Source organism: Crocodylus siamensis, chromosome 1, assembly GCF_052110815.1.
Source record: "Crocodylus siamensis isolate JL-2025a chromosome 1, ASM5211081v1, whole genome shotgun sequence".
NCBI lineage: Eukaryota > Metazoa > Chordata > Crocodylia > Crocodylidae > Crocodylus > Crocodylus siamensis.
In genome coordinates, this window is record NC_143395.1 from 264,543,965 (window position 1) to 264,565,418 (window position 21,454).

At 40.0% G+C, this 21,454-nt stretch overlaps 1 protein-coding gene across 7 annotated transcripts in view; it reads left to right on the top strand.

The window, feature by feature from the left end:
* DMD (dystrophin) overlaps positions 1-21,454 on the top strand; it is a 2,140,576-nt gene that overhangs the window by 1,833,723 nt on the left and 285,399 nt on the right. For all 7 annotated transcript variants that reach the window (XM_090061814.1, XM_090061802.1, XM_090061811.1 and 4 more), the window contains 3 exons: positions 2,815-2,987; positions 6,638-6,794; positions 20,039-20,159. In XM_090061814.1, the coding sequence (XP_089917940.1) occupies positions 2,815-2,987; positions 6,638-6,794; positions 20,039-20,159 (451 nt within the window). The remainder of the gene's footprint in view (positions 1-2,814; positions 2,988-6,637; positions 6,795-20,038; positions 20,160-21,454) is intronic.

Consider the following 21,454-nt stretch of genomic DNA (forward strand, 5'->3'; position numbering starts at 1 on the left):
ATTTCTAGTTCAGAAAACAGTCCAAGACGTATAACTGACAGTGGTGATTTGGTAGACAATTGAGACTTGCTAAACTTTTAACACAAGAAGTATTTAACTTACAACTTTCTTGAGCAGGGCTACCTTAATGTATTGCTCTGCTTTAGAAAGTATCATTCAGTTTGACCTGTTATGTTGATCAGGTTACTATAGAACAATTTGGAATAGTAGGAATACAGCATGCCTCCCTCCAAACACACTTTCCTCCTTCCTATAAATTTGTAAGCATGAAGGAAAAAAGCTCTAATTTTTTGTGGAGCACAATACAAGATAAATTAAGAAGGAAAGAAAGAAAAATGCCAGAGGGGTGACACTGTTACGAGATTCTGTGTAACAGAATATGCAACAAGAGGATTTTATTTGATGAAATAACTCCTACCAGAAGGGGATGCTTGACGTGCGTTTCATGGTGTATGCTGTTTTTGCTGAGGGGAGGCAGTTGACTTTTTCAGAAGCTGCATTAAAAATGAAGAGCACAAGCTAGAGCATCTGACCGTTCTCCTTCAGCAATTGACTTATCCTGTTTTTTAATATAAAAAAAACATTTGGGATGTGCACACCGATATTACTTTTTTATTCCCGTGACCTCTATCCTTTCTTGTCTCCTATTGTTTGTCACTCTCCTCAGTTACATTGCATTTAGGTTAAAGGGTGACTTGATCACAATATTTTAGCTACCAGCATGAGGAAAAGACAAGAGTATAACAAGATCAAGCGGCTGGAAGTTGAACTGAGACATGATCAGGCTCAAAACAATGTGCAGGCTTAAACAGTGAGGGGAATTAACCACTGTAACCATTGTGGTAGATTCTCCATTCTTGGCCCTTTTAAAATCAAGATTGGCTGGGTTTTGTAAGAAGTATTTTAATCTGAACAGGAATTACTCAGGGAAGTCCTCTGGCTTGTTTTATTCAGGGAGTCAGACTGCATAATTGCAAATGACCCCTTTTGACCCTATCACCTCTGAATCTGTTAAATCCAACTGGAAGTTATTTGAAGCAGAGAAAGTAGCTTATCTTTATATTGGCATTGAGAATTCTGTGCACATTTTCTAAGGCTCCTAACCTATATAAGTAATAGATGCTTATTGCCAGGCCAGTAACAGCATAACTCTTTTCTTCTTGTTATTTTCCTCCAAATGGCTTCTTTGTCTCTCCAGCAGAGGATGTTGCTTTCTTTGAGACTACTTTGACATGAGAGGAACAGACTATGTAAAGAGGGAGAATGCTCTTAAAACACTACTTCTGCATATAAAAAAATGCCCCAAATCTTTTACAGGTATTCTAAACACTGTTGGGATTACTGATACCAACAGGAGCAGCACCAATACAGTCTCAATTGTTTCACCCAGAACTTTAGTACCAGTGTTAACACAGATGGGACCTGTGGCCTTTTTAAATCTCTCAGAATATGTCGCTTACAGGGGTTGTTCAAAGAGTGGTAGGATAGGTAACCAGGAGATCTGCACCAGTGGGGCAACAAGGCTTCTTAGAATGATTCAGTCTGGATATTCGTGTCATTGAAGTATAAAATGCAGCTGGTTGAATTAGGAACACTGTAGTCTTATAATACAGGCAAGACGGTTCTTCCTCTGCTTTGATCCAATCTTCCCGCTAAGGAACATTGGAAAGACTTTTCATTGGAGCTCATCTGCAATGCTCCGCTAGCTCTGGGCACCAGTGCTGAACACCATAAATTACCACTCCTTTCACATTGCCGCCCCAACACTGCTACTGCAGGAAGCAAGCAACCATAGCCAGAAATCTAAATTCCCATAGTCACCCATAAGAACATGCAGAGCTCTACTTCACAAGCCAGTGCACTCACCTTTCTCCTTATTTTAAAAGTAACCACGTTTGTACCCTTGTGCAATGCATGTGTTTGTGTGTGTATGTTTAAATGATTTTTTTTTCCTGGGTAAAATGCTGGAAACAGGCTCCAGAATGAATCTATAACTTTGTGGAGCCGGAGCATACAAAACTCCTAAGAGCGGGCAGCTAATAGACAAAGACTCCATTCAGTGTGTAGGCAGATAGGAATGCTGGTACCAAGCAGCTCTCTAAAGAATGTTCTTTTGGCAGAAGTCGCCTGCTAAAAATCAGGGGGAAAATGAATTTAAAATGTATCTGGCCTGGAATTACAAAACGATAAGACAAGTTAGCTGTTCAACATGAGCGGCCAATTGCATATTCTAGGTCCTTGCTATTCTGTCCCTCCTACAGTCATAGCCCCAACCAGTGTTTTGATATATTACAAAGTGGCCGTTTATTACAATTGACTGTTGAGGCCTGTGCTCTGAAATGCATTCTGTCAACAGAATGTAAGTGACTGTGGCATTTTAAAGCTCTGCTGTTGCAGTAGCTTAGTTTTCTTGGGATTGCCATGCAGCAGGACCAGTGTTGCAGTCCCCGGTTCAAGCTCAAAATGTTGCACAGGAAGACGTACCATGTGAAGGTCAGATATAGCTATGATTCTGAGGGGGTTTGCTTATCAGCACAGTTAATATACATCAACCTTGTGTGACTTCTGACTGTCAAAGGCTAGAATTTTTAATGTGACCTAGTAAAGAAAAATCTCGCTGCTTATTGCAGCTTCCCTTATCCGAAGATGAAATGTGTCTGGGTGTGTACAGCATATTTTATTTAGACATGCACTACTATTCAGAGAATTAATCACAATCTGTGTTACATGTGGCACGTTTCATGCTTGGGGAAAGGATAGCTTTTCAGTCTCCATGGTTCTGAAAGAATATATGCATGTTGTTCTGTCTTATAGGACCTCCAGACAGAGATTGAAGCTCACACTGATATCTTCCACAACCTGGATGAAAATGGACAGAAAATCCTGAGATCGTTGGAAGGCTCTGATGATGCAGCCTTGTTGCAGAGACGCTTGGATAACATGAACTTCAGATGGAGCGAGCTTAGGAAAAAATCTCTGAACATTAGGTAGGACTTGCACAAAATTAAAAGCTGGCAATTGATTTGCAGCACAGCATAGTACTTTTCAAGCAACACCAGGGTCTAATTTTATTTCTGTTTCATTCAGTTTTGGAGTGATTCGTGCTGTTTTGACTGTTGAATTACTTCCTAAGAATAATTAATGTACTTGGTATGGAGATGATAGTGAAGGATTAGGATTTGAGGAAGATGATGAGGTTTTTAATTCCAGTTGTGATATAGAAAAAGAGATTAACATGCTTAAACAGTAATTCTAAATACAGGCACTTTTACAGAGCTGGGTAGGACTTATCAATGTGTCATAAAAGAAAAGTGATTAAACTACATACAATTATTAGGCTTTATTTGTTGAAGCTGGTTTTTTTTTCCTGGTGCAACACTAAGAATAACCTTATTTAAGATTAGTAAACTTTATTTAAGGCTTCTGTCTCAAGATAGAGGGGAACAGAACTGAAAATTAAATCCAAGAGTAAAAAGCATCACAAGGTTTCTTAGGAGAACAAACTCCTTGCAAGGAAGCATATAATAAATGCCAGTGTTAGAAAAAGATCAAGCAGAGGTGCAAATCTCAAAGGGCTTAGAATTTCTTTCCCAAAGAAACTGACTAGGAATCTTCCCTTTCTAACGATGCTTTTTCAGTAGACTCCCCAGCTCCATTGCGCGCTCTCTGTCACTTTTTCTTTTACTTACTTACTCTGTGTTGGTGGTAGTTCAGAGGGCAGCAAAAGGTAGAAGCATTTTCAAAGTCATGTATGAAAGATTAGCTTTTGCAGCTCAAGCCCTGAGGGAGGTCAGTGCATGTAATGACAAAAGCCATCTTCATAACATCAGTCATTAAAAATAAATGAAAGATGTGAGGCTGAAAAGATATTAGTAGTTGAAGTCAAAATTAAAAAAGATGGTTTTCTTCTCCTTTCTTCTGATGAGCAAAAGAGAAGTTATATAACCCTTCAAAGCATCACTTTTAGTTCCTTTTCTTTAGATGCCTCTTTAGGTGTGAACTTACTGAAATGAAAAGCAGTTTGAGAAAAAAAACAGCATGTTGGCCAAACATAGGTAATTTAATGTATGAGATTTTCTATATCCACGCTTCTGGAGTTCACTTACTGCTGTCATTAATCAACTCAAAAATAGAAACCTGAGTTTATCACAGTGGCTTTACACTTTTGGATTAAAGATTTAAAGCAAAAGGCTTGCTTTCTAACACTTTACTTGTAATAAAAGGTTCAGAAAATATGTAGGTTGGCATACAAGATAATGCTTTAGCTTTTAAAACACTCGATTCAGATATGACTGACAACTGAATTAAAATGAGTTGGGTATTCTCAGTCTAGGCCCCAGGAGGTGTTTCTTTCCATCAAAAATTCACCACAATTGCTAGTGCTTGCTCAGGGGAGGTCTCATAGCAGAAACATGAACAGAGTTTGTCCTACAGTGTAGTGTGGGCTTTAACCATTCCCTTCAATATCTTGTTTTGATTTATATTAAATTTCAAAGATGAGTCTTATTTTTTTAAGTTTTAGAAAAGTGGAGCTGGAAACCCAAGATTAGTCACCCTGCATTGGCACGTTCCATCTTGAATTTCTAAATATCCAATATTTTGTTTAAAAACATATATGAGAGAAAGATCAATGTTAGGAAGCATTAAGAAATGGAAGAAGTTGATTTCCAATATTATCCATTTTTTCACTTGTTTGACAATTGTGATCAAATTTACGTAAATCAGCAAGCTTTACCCCAAAGTATGTTTAACTTGCTTTTAACACGGTAATATAAATCTGCTTTACTTTAGTCATCTGCTTTGTGTCTTCTGTTAGACCCTAAAATAACAGCTAAATTTTTTAAAAAGAACGTGGACTTCTAAATATGCATTTAAAATATTTATATTTGGAAATTTTTGGAAAAAAGTGATTATGTCTGGTAACCTCCATAAAACTGTGGACAGTATAATTTGTAGAGAGCTCTGAAAAATGTTAAATTAATATTAAATAATGGTGCTTAAGGTCGGTACATGGATCGAAGTTCAGCATTAAGTAGCATTACATAGACTAGACTTGGGAAGAACAGGATTCTGTTGAAATTTCAGTAGAAAGTCTCGGTGAACAAATTCGGCTACATGATGCATTTCATCATGTGTTGTTATCAGTACAGTTACCATCAATCCAATATTACATATCTGAAGCAAGGTTGTGGATCAGTTTTTCAGAAGCCCCTACATCACCTGCTAATGGAAGTAAGGGTATGTTGTCATGCTACTTGCTTTCCCCCTGCTCCCCGCCCCCCCCCACCTATCCTGCTGACCATCAACATTAAAAATTCTCTTGGCTCATTCCTGAGACAGTCCAGCCCACCCCTGCTCTGATTTCATGGTGGAAGACCAAGTTTCACTCTCGCTCAACCCTTTTTTGTAGTGTTCAGAACTCAAACAAACTAAGCAGGATGGCAGCAGAGGAAACCCATAGCTCTACTGCATTCTACTTCCTGCCCGTTTTACCTGCGATTAGAACCAGCATAGAAAAAGACAAGTAGTGGGCCTGATTTTTAAATCTCCACTTGATTTTCCTAATACTCCCCAGTTGATTCTTCCTAGGAATTATCTTCCCATTATTTGTGTCTCTTTCTGTGTTTCATGTGTACAGCAAGCTAATGCAATGGCAGTTGCTTTATGTGCATTTAAGTATGTGGGAGGGCAAAATTTTAGACATTTAAAGTACACTATAAAAATAAATATTGACTCAATACACACATTAGTTACCATCTTGCTCCTACACTATAGCTCTCTATGGAAAGTAATTGTCTGATATTATGTTCACTACTAAGCGAATGATATAGAAAAACTTTTGATGTTTTGACTGAAATATTGTGTTTTCTCTTTTTCATTTTTCAGTGATGTGTTTCATTTCTCTCATACCTCAAATACTGCAAATATTCTATAGCCTAAATTATCCCTTTATCTATTATAAGATAAAGCACTATCGTGTTTATGTAGTAGCTGTCTGCTAGTTCTATTAATTTAAGGAATAGCTGCTGCATGGATCTGTCATGTGGTAAAATACCTGGCACAGTGGATTCTGCAATATTCATTCAACTATTGGAATGAAAATGCAATACCTGTTTCAGGTTGCCTCGTCTTATAATCGTCCCTATTTATGCACAGTTAGCAACACTTACAAGACAGCACAGCATTGCTCAGGAAAAAACTGACTAGCATTGAAATATCATAGATTTCATAGATTTTTCATAGACATTAGGGCTGGAAGGGACTTCGGAAGATTATTGAGTCCAGCCCCCCGCCCAAAGGGCAGAAAGTCAGCTAGGATCCCAGCAAGATAAGCATCCAAGTATTTTTAATGCCAGACTTGAGGAGCTTGACTCAAGTTAAATCTAACAGAACCAGATTCAGCACAAGATGAAGTCAGTGGAAAGATTGCTATTGACTTTAATGGGTTTGGGGTTAGACCTTCCCTCTAATTTTAATGATCATTAAAGTATCCACCAAAAAAAAACCCAACCCAAAAGAGAGAGCTTTCATGTGGGAATGCAGGCTGTAGTGAGTTTGGATTATGCCTTTTTATTTCTATTATTAACACAAAGAAGAATATTTTTACTGCTCCTGATATAACAATGCATGCTTTCAGGTCCCATTTAGAAGCCAGTTCTGACCAGTGGAAACGTCTACATCTCTCTCTCCAAGAACTTCTGGCATGGCTGCAGCTGAAGGAGGATGAGTTAAAGCAGCAGGCACCCATTGGTGGGGATCTTCCCACTGTGCAGAAGCAGAATGATACACACAGGGTAGGATTTTTTAATGCTCTTTTCATGGCTGTATTGTGTATTGTTTTATAGATCTAATTTTGGTTTAGAGTTCACACCTGCTTTGTTGAAAAGAGTATAGTGCCACTGAAAACATTTGGAAATAAAATAGAGAATTTTCAGAGGCCTCTAGCTCCCTCTGTGTAGTTTGAAATTACCTGCTTAAGGTTCTGTTTAAATCTCTATTATTACTAGTTCTAATTGGGATATTTTTTCTGAATTCACAATATTCACACTAGTAGCTCCAGGCCTATTGCCTCTCTTTTCCCTTGTTCCTGCTCCTCTCCTAAGGTGGCAGTGAGAAACCAGTACTAACAGAGAACCTGTAGTTTCTAAGCTCCAACTTGTCTTGTTCAGCTTAATGCTCATTCATAGCACAAGGGGGAAAAAATTCAGATTTGTTTAGTATACAAGCCTTCATAGCTGGTAGGCATCTCATACTCTTTTAATTGCTATAAATATAGGCAGTCAAATTTCTGTGTGGGCAAAAAGATCACCTGTTTTGTCATCCATAATAGAAAGGAATATCCAATTTTCAACATAGATCTTTACAAAATCAGTGATATTGGAAGAAAGGATTGTTTATACCCATTTCGAAAACTATCATAGGGTTTTGTGGAGCTGAACAGCTATTAATGGTGGGTACAAAATTCATCAATGTAACATTTTGATGGAGAAGATGATAGATGGTTTTAGAAGCCTGATAATGGAAGAACAGTATTTTTTTACTCTTAAGATATAGGTCATATATTCAAAATGAGTACAGACCTCTAGGGATTAAACTTTTTGTTATATGATGGTATCTCAGTAACATATGTGAAAACATTTGCTGTTCTCAGCTGAGGTGGGTAAGCGTACACACCGTAAAATGTCATGAGAATTGTAATTACAAAATGCATAGCACTCTCAGCAGAGAGACTGAGGACTGAATGGGTATGGTCATTGAGTTACCCTGTTGTTCATAAAGGTCATTCTTTGTCATGATGTAGTATGAACACTTGCTCTGTAGTTACCCACATTAACCCTGCATTAAAATAAACAAGACTGAATCCAATACCTGTCATGACCTCTTAATCATTCCTGCCATACCACCTGAAAAAAGAGGTCCACAAAATATTCATTCACAAGATATGACGTATTTTGTTGTATAAAAAAGTTATGCATTAAAAATACTTTTCTGAGTTAAGTAAAGTTCCCACATTGTTTAGTGTTAGCCTCACTACCTAGCTTTTATACAAATAGCAACTAAACGCATTTGTGGTAGATATAGATGCAACTCATAAAGACACTCTCATGGACCCAGAGGGACAGACCTACATCTTCAGCTCCCTCTGTGCAAAAAATGAAATTTATTTTCTACCTATGTGGACTTTCTACCATCTTTAATTTTCCTTGAGCCTGAGAAAAGCCATGTGTGCCCGAAAGCTTACAGAAACAGCTATATTTTTTTGCTATTTCTTAGTTGGTTTAATAAAAGGTATCATCTCTGAACCAAGAGTTCTAGAGTCCTAGGTTTATTAGATTGTGGACATTTTCCAGAACAAGAAGCTGCAGATGGTTTGAAATGCACAACTTTTATTTGCCATCTTTGCAGTCTATTCTGATCAAAATGTAAAATCCAAGTTCTGACCATGTATGATAGCTAATAGTACCATAGCATTTTTTAATAGTGCCCATAGCAGTATGTGTTTCCATGCTGAACAGAATGTACCTGATTTCATCTGAGCTAAACAGAGCTAGGTTTGTGTGGTACTGTATGAGAAATCACCTTGAAATCTCACATGCTATAGATGCAAGCCAATGACTTGGCTTTGAACACTTTACAAGAACTATACATAGAAATTGAATAATAAGACTTCTTTGTGGCCCATCATCACTTCTGGGGTGATGGCTGACGTAAAAAGGTAGCAGTGAGGTCAGTGTTTAGGTAAATGTAACCTAGACTATTCATCTCTTCACCTCCCACTTTGTGACTGAGCAGTTGCAGTCATGGGTGGTGAAGGCAGCACTGATCAAAAGAAGGGAGCAGGTCTTTCTGCTCTCGGAAGGAGCTGATTTAGATTCTCAACTACAGCAAATCCCAATGTGTCTCCTTCCAACACCTGTAAACATATCTGACCCTCTGGATGCCATTTCTTCTCCTTTTCTCTTTCTACCCTTCACTGAGTCAAACAAACACCAGAAGGAGGTAATAATTGCTTGCAAACAGAAGCCATAGTTTTAGGACTTCCTGGAGCAACTTCCAACAGCAAGGTGAGGCTTATTTTAAACAAACCAAGGTACAAAAAAGCATGCAGAACAATGCCTATGAACTGTATGTGAACAATACATCTACTGAGGTTCCTGTTATTAATATAATATCCCTGAAAGCTTTAGTGCAAGCATTGGGGAAAAAAAGTTTGAAAAAATGCATTTTGTATTGAGATACTGCAATATATTCCAGTTCCAAGCTATACAATGAAAATGTATTATTGCCTATGCCCAGGAGTTCAGCCCCTGTGGAAAATTATAGGTAAGCTGCAGCCAGTGAAAGCAGTTGTTATGATGAACATTAAAGGAGAATATCTTGGAGATCACAAAGTCTCAGACAATATTAGGGTTTTAAAGGTTATCCTGAAAACCTTGAATTTTATCCTGAAGTGAAACAAAATCTTGTAGAGCACTTGAGTACATAGGCTGTACCTACATCTGACAGTCATATTTTAAAGGACAAATTATATTACTCTATTTGGTTGGTAAAAAAGTCATAAGACCAGTATTAGAAAAATAAAGGTCATGTTCTCATGCAAACGAACAATAATGACAGCTATTTCAAGGTAGTCTTCTGGGAATGAGAAGCAGTGATGATTCCTAATAGGTTATGAACCACTAAAATGAAAGGTGGATATATAACCTCTCAGATCCTCTCCAGTTCTCCAGAGCAATTTCCCTTGTACCATATATACCCATTTGATGTGTTTTAAGGTGGCAAATCCAGTTACTGCAGTTAGTTTCTGGAAAGTAGAATGAGTGAATTTCTGCCACACATGGAGAGGACAGGTCATAGAATCAATAAGTTGGAAGGGACCTAGACAGATCATTGAGTCCAACCCCCTTCCAGGAGCAGGAAGGAGCACTGGGGGTAGCAGGGGTCATAAGACCCAGCCTGGTGCCCATCCAGTCTCCTCTTGAAGATCTCCAGGGAAGGTGAGAACACCACCTCTCTGGGAAGCCTATTCCAGGCTCTGGACACCCTTACAGTGAAGCAGCTCTTCCTAATATCTAACCTAAACTTATCTTCCCTCAGCTTGGGGCCATTGTTCCTGGTGACTCCAAGGGGGGCCCTGGTGAACAGACTTTCCCCGAGTACCTGCTGCTGGCCCCTGATAAGGTTGTAGGCAGCCACAAGATCCCCTCTCAGTCTCCTCTTGCAGAGACTGAAGAGATTCAGGTCCCTCAGCCTCTCTTCATAGGGCTGGCCACAGAGGCCCCCAACCATATGAGTGGCCCTCCTCTGGACCCTCTCCAGGTTCTCCACGTCCTTCTTGAAGTGCGGCGTCCAGAACTGGACACAGCTGGGCCTGACCAGCACTGCATAGAGCGGGAGCAAGACCTGTATGGACCTGTTAGTGATGCCCCTGTTGATGCATGACAGGGTGCGGTTGGCTCTGCCTATTGCTTTGCTGCATTGGCGACTCAGATTCATCCTGGAGTCAATCCTGACTCCAAGATCCCTCTCTGCCTCTGTGCTGCCGAGAGGGTCAGCCCCTAACCTATAACCATAATGCTGGTTCCCTCTCCCCAGATGCAGCACTCTGCACTTGTCCTTGTTGAACCACATCTTGTTCAGATCCGTCCACTTCTCTAACCTATCCAGGTCTACCTGGATGCAGTCCCTGCCTGCCGGTGTATTCACTTTACCCCACAGCTTGGTGTCATCAGCGAACTTGAACAGGGTGCTCTCCACACCCTTGTCCAGGTCACTAATGAAGATGTTGAACAGCACCGGCCCAAGGACCAAGCCCTGGGGGACTCCGCTGCCCACACCCTCCCAGGTCGACATCGACCCGTCCACCACCACCCTCTGGGTGTGCCCCCAGAGCCAGTTTGCCACCCATGTGACTGTGCATTCATCAATATCACAGTCCCTCAGCTTGCCCACCAGAATTGGTTGGGACACTGTGTCGAAGGCCTTCTGGAAGTCCAAGAAGATGACATCGACTTCCTCCTTCACATCTAAGCTTTTTGTTACCTGGTCATAGAAAGAGATCAGGTTAGTCAGGCAGGATTGGCCTGGCACAAACCTGTGTTGGTTACCTCTCAACATCACTTCCCCTGCAGGGCTCTCACAGATGTGGCCCTTGATAATTTTTTCAAAGACCTTCCCCAGGATGAAGAAGAGATGATGGTTCACACAAAAGATGCACAATCCTTTCACATATTTCTTGTTTGAGGGTTAGCACAGAAAATGATGAGGCCAAAAAATTCACAGCTACATGGAACAGCCTGGGACCTTTCTTTTCCCTTGCCAGTGGTGACAGCTATAGGGTGATGAGGAACTGCTTGAGCCATTTGACTGAAGTAGCTAGCAGAAAGCAGCTTTAAAAGTTTTCTGTGAATGGGGGAAACATGAAGTTGACTATAAGGATCCAGGAAAATTAAACAACATAGACGACATAATTCCCAATGATCACTCTACTTCTAACTCAGATCTTTCTCCCAAAATAAAATGTTTGAGATAGAATAGAATTTGGCAAGGCACTTAGTTGAAATAGATTATTTCTTAAGCAAAGATTTAAACACTATATACCTGCCACCTGACCCGTACCCGCATACTTGAGAACATCCTCATCCCCCTTAGAGCAAAGCTGTACATTTTTCAGGGAGATAAGATATTCTTTGCAAAACCTAAAATGTTATGCATTATCATTGTGCCCTGACACTGTTTATGAAGGCATCAGATTCCACCCAGAGGTGGTGACACTCCAGTGATGGATTAAGTGATCCTTGTGTGGTTTCCACATCAGTTTAAGTTTGTAAATCTGCTTTAGGGTGAAAGGTGCCAGATAAACATAACTTATCATAAGTAGTTACCAAGAGACTTTATAAAATAGGCCCTCTTCCCTCCTTTTCGAATCCCCTCCTCCTCCACATAGATATATACACATATCTCTTGATCACAGTACCTAAATATTTCCTAATATCAAAGCCAGACCAGTTTAGTCACTTGGAAAAAGCTTCTTTTTTCAAGCAATAGCAGTTTTGTAGTTTAAAGGGAGATGCATCTAGTTACAGGCACTCTGGCTCCCTGTGGAAGAAAGAACAAATTATAATCCTTGAAATTAGGTCACCCTGTCTACCCTTCAAAGGTCAGAGAGGGAGGGAAACAGAATCAGTACAAAACTCTATCAGTTTCAAGTGATCTCTGATGGCCTATGTTTGCAGTTTTCTATTATTCTTCTGCTGTATTTTTTCCCCTTGAACAGCATGGACCTTGTGTCACTCTACAGGTTTCCTGGTCCCAGCAACCAGTCTACCCTGTTGTATTACAATCAGGATGTTATGGCTGCACAAGATACTTAGGAGTTTAAATCCAACAGGACGTACAAGCACAATTTATTGTAACCTCTTAAAAATATTTCATTTTGTTGGTGGGATTTTGGCCTCCAGAAAAGTTGTGTAATCCTACAAATATGATTCCTTTGTGTGGTTCTTTTTTATTTTCCTTTTCTTTTAAGACAATGGTCATAAGTGCTTGGCAATTCAAAAAAATATTTTGCCTGGACATTTTGCTTTTTGCATAACTGCATGTGCTTGTAGGCGATGGCTTCATTAGGGTGAAAACATGCTTATGTGTTCTTGCTTTTCGGATCCTGTCATGGAATTAATTCTGGTGTAAGCAGGCTACTTTCTTTTCCATTTTTCATGAGCCCAATTGGCAAATCATGCTGTATATTATTTACTTTAGACAGAGATTGTATTGTCATGGTTAATAACAATTGATGAATAACAAATTAATTAACATTTTGCAGGAGGGAAATAATCCCATAAAATGTATGGCAGTCGTGATTATGGTAAAGGACACTTGCTGTCTGCATAGAATGTCTAGGGTTTGTATTTGACTGTGATCCCTTATCTTTTTATTTTTCTAAATTAATCTAAGTATAGTTTGAAGGGCATATTTTAAAAAATTGCATTTATACTGAAAAATTATAATGATCCTGAATACATTTAACTGCAGCCTTTCTTCTCAAATTCCATTAAAACAGAATACTTGTCTGTCTTCAAAAAAAAAAAAAGAAAGAAAAGAGAAGAAAAAAATACAGCGCTGTCTTTTCATTGCATTTTCATCTCTTAATTAAAAAAAAAAAATCTATGCTTCCCTACCTGAAGAGATTTAAAGATACCACTGAAGCTTCCCAGTAGGAGCTGGTTGAAGTTTGAGATGAACTAATCAATATATGCATTATTAAAATGGTGGACAGAATGCCATTACTGCTCTGGTGTTGATGACAAATAGAATGGCTTAAATAAAGTAGTTTACTTGTTCTTTTGTCAGGTCATATATAATGCATGTTCGATTTCCACTGCAGTCACCACAAAGTGTGGAAGAAGTTCAAGAATTCAATAAAATTAGCCTGAAATCATTGGTTGTAAATTAGGCATTCATTTAAGCTAATTCTGATATCAATGATGGTCTGCTTACCCTTAGCATGCATTTGCTAGGGCTTGAGGTTGATAAATTCGTTTTTACCAAAAGAAGAGAATATGTCATTTCTTGCCATTTATGAGCTTTTAATGTTAGCAAATACATTCAGATGAATGTGTTCCAAAAAAAAAATCACAAAATATCCAGCAGGAGTAAGAATTTACAGTCAAGTGCAGTATTCTGAAGTGAGTACATCAAGGTTTATTTGGTGCTATAATACACACACTTCTGCTTAGTTGGCTGCATCCAGATGAGCATGAACATTTTGGTTCCCTGGGTACAGTTAGTTCCAGCACACTTTGTGTCCTATCTGCTTGTCCCCAGGGAACACCTGTGCCACGCATGCTTTGATGCACAGCAAGTTATCCCAGAGGCATTAGAAGAGACCTAGGGCCAGCCTTACCTGGAGTCCTGGAGGCCTCCTGGGGCGATCCTGCCATGAGGAGCCTGGCTGGCAGCTGGCACACAGCTCTGGGTGGCCTGGCTCCACGTTTCAGCCAGACATGCTGCCCATGGGTGCGCTGCTGCCGTTTTTTCTTACACATTTGTTTTTTTTGTTTTTTTGGACCCCTGAATACCCCGGGGTCAAAAAAAATCATGGAAAAAAAATGGAGCAGCACACGCATGGGCAGCGTGCCTTTGCGGTGTGAAGAACAACTGACTGTGGTATGTGTTTGTGGTGCCACATACTGCACAGCTGAGCTTGTCTGGACATACCCATTGAGTGCTTTTTTTTCATCTAATTGCCTAAATGTATCATTTAAGTAACCTGTCAGATGTTGGCAGAGCAGAATTAATTTAGTGAGAGATAACTGTGGGTTGGGCTGTTTCTATCTCATATTGGGATTGAACCAAACCCCAGCCCTTACAAATTTTTACTACAGTATCAACAATTCAACATCCTGTGTGAAACACAGTGCAGAAGATATTTATACAATAGGCTCCCTTTTTGTTTCTGATATCCATACAAATCTCTGTTCATAACTAAATTTAAAATATACCCAACAGCTTTAAGCCACAGTTTATGACAGTGATTCTCAAATAGGGTGCTGCAGCATTCTGGGGTGCTGTAAGATACTTATAAGTGTATTATACACTGTCAAGTGTGTAAATATGTGCACATGATTCACAAAGATAAACCTCAAGGTTTCAAATAGGGATCCTTAGCATCAGAAACCTTCTGACCTGTTATGGTCTTTTGAGTTCTTTGCACCAGAATTGTTCACATTTTTTTTCCATAGTCAAAAAATGAGTGAAACCTAGAGCTGGCATTTTCAAAGAGGTGCCTTGAATCTACCAAAGTTAGGAACCATTGGCTTATGTTGTGAGGCTGCATGCTACCACCAGCTCCAGAGCCATTGCACATGAGGCATATACAGTGACTCCAGGAGCACAAACCCAGGCATCCATATTATACCTTTCACCAAATGCAGCATACAGCTGTTCCCATGCTGTCTCAGCATTTTTGGCCTGGGGATTAGAAGCTAACAGGACTCTATCCCCTGGGTGACTTTAATGCCAGTGGTAGTGCCTCTGTGGTTCTTTTACCAAAAAACCACAAGAATTGAGCCAGGAGAGGAAACAAGAATCTGTATTCTGCCTCCCCCCGCACCTCTGCTTTCTACCTCCACCAAGCAAGGCACAGTTTCAACTACAAGGTTCTTATGGAAGCAAAACTACCTGATGAAAGGTACTTGGTATCCCAGGAGTTCAGGTAAAAATGCCTTTGCCCACACTTCATAAGAAGTTGTAGTTCATGTTTCCCGTTTCTTCATTAAATCAATTCTGTCTTCTGCCCTCTCCATTTGGGGTGCAGACACATTTCCCTGTTGCCCATTTTGGTTATGTTGAGAAAGTAAACATTGCAGGGAAAATCCTGGCATGTATGTAGAAGTATGTGGCACCCATTGGATAATCTGTAGTAATAATAACAGGCTAAATAAACGTGCATCTACATGTGCAGTTAATTCTAAGCAATAAACTCTGGAGCAGTTAGAGCCAGAGTAAACTACTCCCAGGGGCAATGTCTGCACATGTGCCCAGAACAGCAGCAATTTGAGCCAGGGTAGAGCAGTTTACACTGGGGCCACTCCTGCCCTGCTCTGCCCCAGGTTCCAGGTGGTAGCATCAGGTGGTAGAGGGGCTGGCTAGTGTTGAAGGGTGCTGAAAATGCAGAGCCAAGTGACTAGGCTGCAGACAGGATTCTGGACCCTTGCTGGCTGGGCTGACTGGGCACAAGGCTAGCATCTACATATGCATTTAATCACAGTTAATTACACCACCATAAGATAGTATTGTTGCTGACAATACTATCTTATGGAGATGCCATTTAATTTACTGAGGCCTAATAGTGTCACATGTATAGATGCTGATGCTTTACTATACAACAAATGAGTCTACTTCACATGTGTAGACACAGTTTAGAAGTCTTAAGAGTTATCTATGGCATTTAACACCCATGATACTCTACTGCAAAAGAACTTCTAGGCTAGGGACAGAAGTTATACATAAACTGATATAAGTGATCAGAAACCAGTTTAGATATGTAACACATCAGAAATTCAGTGCATATATACCACCTTCAAAATGGCTGAAACCAGTTTGAGATGACCGTGGATGAATGTAGTATCAGGCTTATCTGATTTAGGTTAAACCAGTTTATTGAACTTCTGCCCCATATTCTGCCCCAAGTTAACTCACAGTCCCCCAGCATCCCAGGATGCTTTGCATCTCTCCTGCTACTCCTCTTACAAGGTGGAAAGGCTAGCCTTGGTCCAAGCCATCTGCTTCAGCCACGCAGGGTGGTATGCTCTAGCACTCCCTGGCTTCTAGGCATGTGTCTGTATTTCCAGAATCAAAAGTGAATGTCTGTTCACTTGCTTATTGGTTTAATCTACACAGTTTAGACTAACCTGCAAAGATTGAATTGATTCAGACTCAGGCTTTTTGACTGTCTGTACTTCGCTCTAAAGGCAGGCTGTATCCCAGCATACCTGGATTGCACATCCACTGCATTTTAGCGGGTTAGAATGGTCTACTGATATGAGCAGGAGAGATGTTCACACAAGAGTTTAACACAGTAGCAGTTATCTCAGTTTCTGGAACACGAGACAAGTTTATATCTTCCTCTTCCCTTGCCCACTGAGCCAAAGCCAAGCACAAATGTAAACAATGCCAAAATCAGTCTTTTTGTCTCACTTCTTACTTGGGTCCCACTTAAGTAAATGTCCTTTGACTCCAGCAGTTTTACCCAAATATGCATTGAGTGACATCTTCACTTTGAGCCCAGTGCTAATAATCAACAGTAACCATAAACTGTATATATTGAATGTTAGCACAAACTCACTGCAATTTCCCATTTGACTCAGAGCTATTCATCCAGTAACTGGCAGGGGAGTATTTAATTAACTGCACTATAGCAAAGCAATAGTTCTGATCGCCAGCTGAGTCAGAGTTAAAACTCACATATGGTATTAGTAGCCCAAATAAAAGACAAACAAAGAAATAATGTGCTGGTACAGTTCACAGATAAAAAAAATTATGAAACAAAATAGTATATCGATCTCTTTCTCACCTGTAGGAACAAAATATGAGTCAGCATTAGAGATTTAAGCATAAATCACAGGGATAGAGCTAGCAAGAGCTGCTAAATGATACAACTTGTGGTAATTGTATCAGTAAAATAACCTATCGCTAAAGGACCCCACTCCCATATGTGTCCTGGATACAATTTAACTTCAATGACTATGCCACTTGCTTCAAGAAGGGACATTTCTTAAAATGAGTTTATTGAACTCAAAATAAAAACCTTATGTGCTCATCCAGTTCTCCTGAGTGCATAAATAAGCATTTGTACATTATATACTTAAGCATTTGTTTCATGCATGCTTATATGGACTTAACTTCTTTGACAAAAATATGTAAAGAATGTTTAGTATCCATACTTCATCATTGTAAACTCCAGCTCTGACTGTCATTAACAGTAATGTGAGGTATTCATAGGGGTCTCCATGTATGATATTAACATCAGATATGTTTTCAGTATGTGAATTTAACCTGAATGCATGAGCTTTTATGAGTTTGTACGATAACTCACATTTTGATTAATAGATGATTAATAGTTACTGTAAGTAAAATGATTAAATACATTACCAAGACTACCAAGACTGGTTCTGAGTGAATATATTTTGTAAGTGGCCCATGTAATTCCTTGTGTTGGAAAAAGTATTTCCTGATAACCTAAGTGAAAAACATTCGTATGAAATGTATACTTTTGCCAGTCCTAATATATGGTTCTCCTTGCAACAGTTATCTTGGGCATTACCTTGTACTAGCACTTTCCACTTGTTTTACAATACTACTGTGCTGCCTCAAAAGTGTATAAATTAAATTCTGGCTTGTAATCAAAGGAGTTAAGACTCTGAAATAAACCAGGAGTAAAGTATGTTCAGGTATACAGTACAACCCACACTCCATTAACAGACTAGAATTTACTATCAGATAGGCAGTCCATACGCTAGTCATAGTATTTACGTGGTCTTTCTGTTAGATTCAGATTCCAACAAATTAAAAGCTCCTTTAAGAAAAGAGAGAGATGTTTAGTGAGCCTCTGCCCTGCCTTCTGCCTATAAAAAATGATTTTTCATAGTTGCAAAGAAAACTGAGGCTGAGGCAGTGTTGGCTCCAATGCTAAACAACAGCTCTGAGATATTTGTACTTACTAATCTCATTTGTGTGTTAACACTGTAGCCTAATGCTGCCTCTATAAATGTCAGCATTGGCTATCTCACTGCTGCTCTTTTAACAAAATGAAGGGAAACAAGATTGAAGTAGGAATAGGAGGGAGGAAAATACAGAGAGAAGCAAAGGCAGGAAAGAATCATAGAAAATGAGGATTGGAAGGGACCTGAGGAGGTCATCTAGTCCAACCCCCTGCTCAAAGCAGGTTCATCCCAGCCAGGGTTTTATCTAGCCAGGCCTTAAAAGCCTCCAAAGATGGAGATTTCACAACCTCTCTGGGTAACCCGTTTGCATTTTACTACCCTCCTGGTGAGAAAATTCTTCCTAATGTCTAAGCTAAACTTCTCTTGATGCAACTTGAGTCTGTTGCTCCTTGTTCTGTCACCACTGGGTACAGTTTAGCTCCATCCTCTTTGGAACCTCCCTGCAGGTAGTTGAAGGCTACTATCAAATCCCCCCTCAGTCTTCTCTTCTCCAGTCTAAATAAGCCCAGTTCCCTCAGCCTGTCCTCATAAGTCATGTGACCCAGCCCCCTCGCCATTTTTGTTGCCCTCCTCTGGACTCTCTTCAATTTGTGCACATCCTTTCTGTAGCAGGGGGGCCCAAAACTGGACACAGTACTCCAGATGTGGCCTCACCAGTGCTGAATAGAGGGGAATAATCACTTCCCTTGCCCTGCTGGCAACACACCTACCAATGCAGCCCAGTATGCCATTAGCCTTGTGGCAACAAGGGCACACTGTTGGCTAATATTCAGCTTATTTACCACTGTAAGCCCCCAGGTCCTTTTCTGCAGAGCTGCTGCCCAGCCAGTCAGCCCCCAGCCTGTACGGGATTGTATGGGATTGTTCTGCCCTAATTTCTACCCTAAAAGAAAGAGAGGAGAAAACAGAAAGAGTATGGAAAAAGGAAGAAAGCAAAGGGCAGTAATAGAAGCAGTTCAGAAAGAGATTTTCTTAGGGAGCAAAGATGAACACAAAGGTCAAGCTCTTAACAAAGAATAAAAACGATAAAAATTACTAGGATTTGGTTCCACATCAGGACCACTTTCTGCCTTTGATCTTCATGTAAGTTTTCCAAAGCTCTGTGAGAAGTTCTGCAGTAGGTGGAGGCTAGTCTATATCCTAAACCTTAATTAAAAAGTTGAACCTGTTCTTTAAACGCATTTGGAAGAGAAACTAAAAGTAAGAGATTGCCCAGTGTACTGCATAGATGCTCCATTTACATCCCCACCAAAGGAATATGTTGTAGTTAATGTTATTGCACCAAGTGTACCTCAGAATGAATAGCTGTTTGCTACTAACTGTTAAGCATAGCAGTATCAGGACTGGGTTTTTTTCTAACATAGCAGTTAGCAGCAGCACTAATATAGTAATAGCTATGAGACGCGTTGGACTTCCCAATACTTTTTGAGTAATCTTTTGCCTCTCAGGAGGCATTAGCTGTGCAACTACTGCTCATTGCAGAGCCAGCTGAAGGCTTGTCCCTTCCAGCGAGGTTTCAAAGTTTTACTTTGACATTAGTCACAGAAGGGATTCCTTCTTGCCATGAACAATTTAATCAGTTCACCCTTCCGTTTTGCAACATGCTGTCTGTTCATTGGCTCTCTGCACTCAGATGTGGTTTCTAGTTAATCAAATGCTAGAAATGATCTTCCTTTTCATTTCATTCACATCTATTTGTAGTAATCCAGGTTGAAATTGATGTTGGACATGATGTACTGAAGTTGACAAAAGCAAGAACTAGCGTTTAATACTGCTACATACCCTATTTACAACATTTTTGTTTCATTTCACAGACCTTCAAAAGGGAGTTGAAAGCTAAAGAACCTGTTATCATGAGTGCGCTTGAGACTGTGCGAATATTCCTAACAGAACAGCCTTTGGAGGGGTTGGAGAAGCTCTATCAGGAGCCTAGAGGTAACTGAATGTAGAGCTAGAATAACATACTGATGGAAGGATCAGTGATAGCAGAGAGATACATAAATCCTTATTGCCACTATCTGTATATACTCCAAGCTGGATTTTAACAAAACAAAGTATATGTGAAACAAATATTTAGTGAGCCTTCTGATGACTATATAAGTAAAAGTGCATATTTGTAAATAGAGGCTGAAAAGGGCTTGAGACCTTGTGTCTCTATGCATAACTTGTAGACTAACATGTGATTCAAAATATGCAAGCACTTAACCTCTGGGAGATATGAAATTCTATCCTCCACAGTTTGAAAAACTAACCAAAGAAAACTACAGGTTGACCTGGTCATTTCCCCAAATAGATTTGGCTAAAAAATTATCTTAAATGGTCTGGAATTGTTCTAACAGAAAACTATATTGTGCATCAGCATAAAGAACTGCAGTTAACATTCAACGCTAAGCCAACTCTGAATTTAAGATGATCCCTCCAATAATTAGATTCTGTATATGGAAAATTTCTAAATTTGTTATTATTTCCCACGTATAGAATCTAATTATCAGAGGCTTGTCTTGCCTTCTTCCCCCTCTCACTGCTACAAAAGAGAAAATAGTAACTGCAGGGGTCAGATGGCCCCCTTGCCTTCTGCCCTCCCCCTCACTTCCACTGCAGCTTTCCTGCCCCTTGCCACTGGTACCACCCTCCCCCAGCTTTGCACAGCATCTGTCCCTCCCTCCCACCCAGTGTCGGTGCTGCTGATTGGCCAGGCAGGTCATGTAACAGTTGTGGTGCTGCTCTTTGGCCAGGCAGGGAACAAAGTTTCCATGTGCTCCTTGCCTGAGAAGGAATCCAGCCTGAGCTGGAGCTCAGCTACATCTGACAGAGGGAGGAAGATGCAGGGGGTGCAATGGGGAAATGGAGTGGGAAGCAAGAGACTGTTATGGGTCTGATTCTGGCCCCAACCCAAGCTTAGGGCTAGAGCTAGAGCCACAACAGGCACCCCCTACCCAGTCCACCTTGTATGTGAATTTAAGATTAGGGGCTCTTTTCTCCTTGCTTATTTAGAGCAAAAATATTTGTCTTAGATTTGAGCGAATATGGCTTTTTTATGTGTCCCTGATTTCCACAAAGGTTTAAATGGGCGCTTAACTTTCAAGGACATATATGCACATGCTTCAAGTTAAGCATATGCAGAAGTACCTTGGTAATTACTTGTTTTCTTGCTGTGCTTAGAAGTTGTTTTGACTTGCCCAGGTAGCTGTTATTTTTCTAATAAGATAGAATAAGCCCTAACAGTCTTT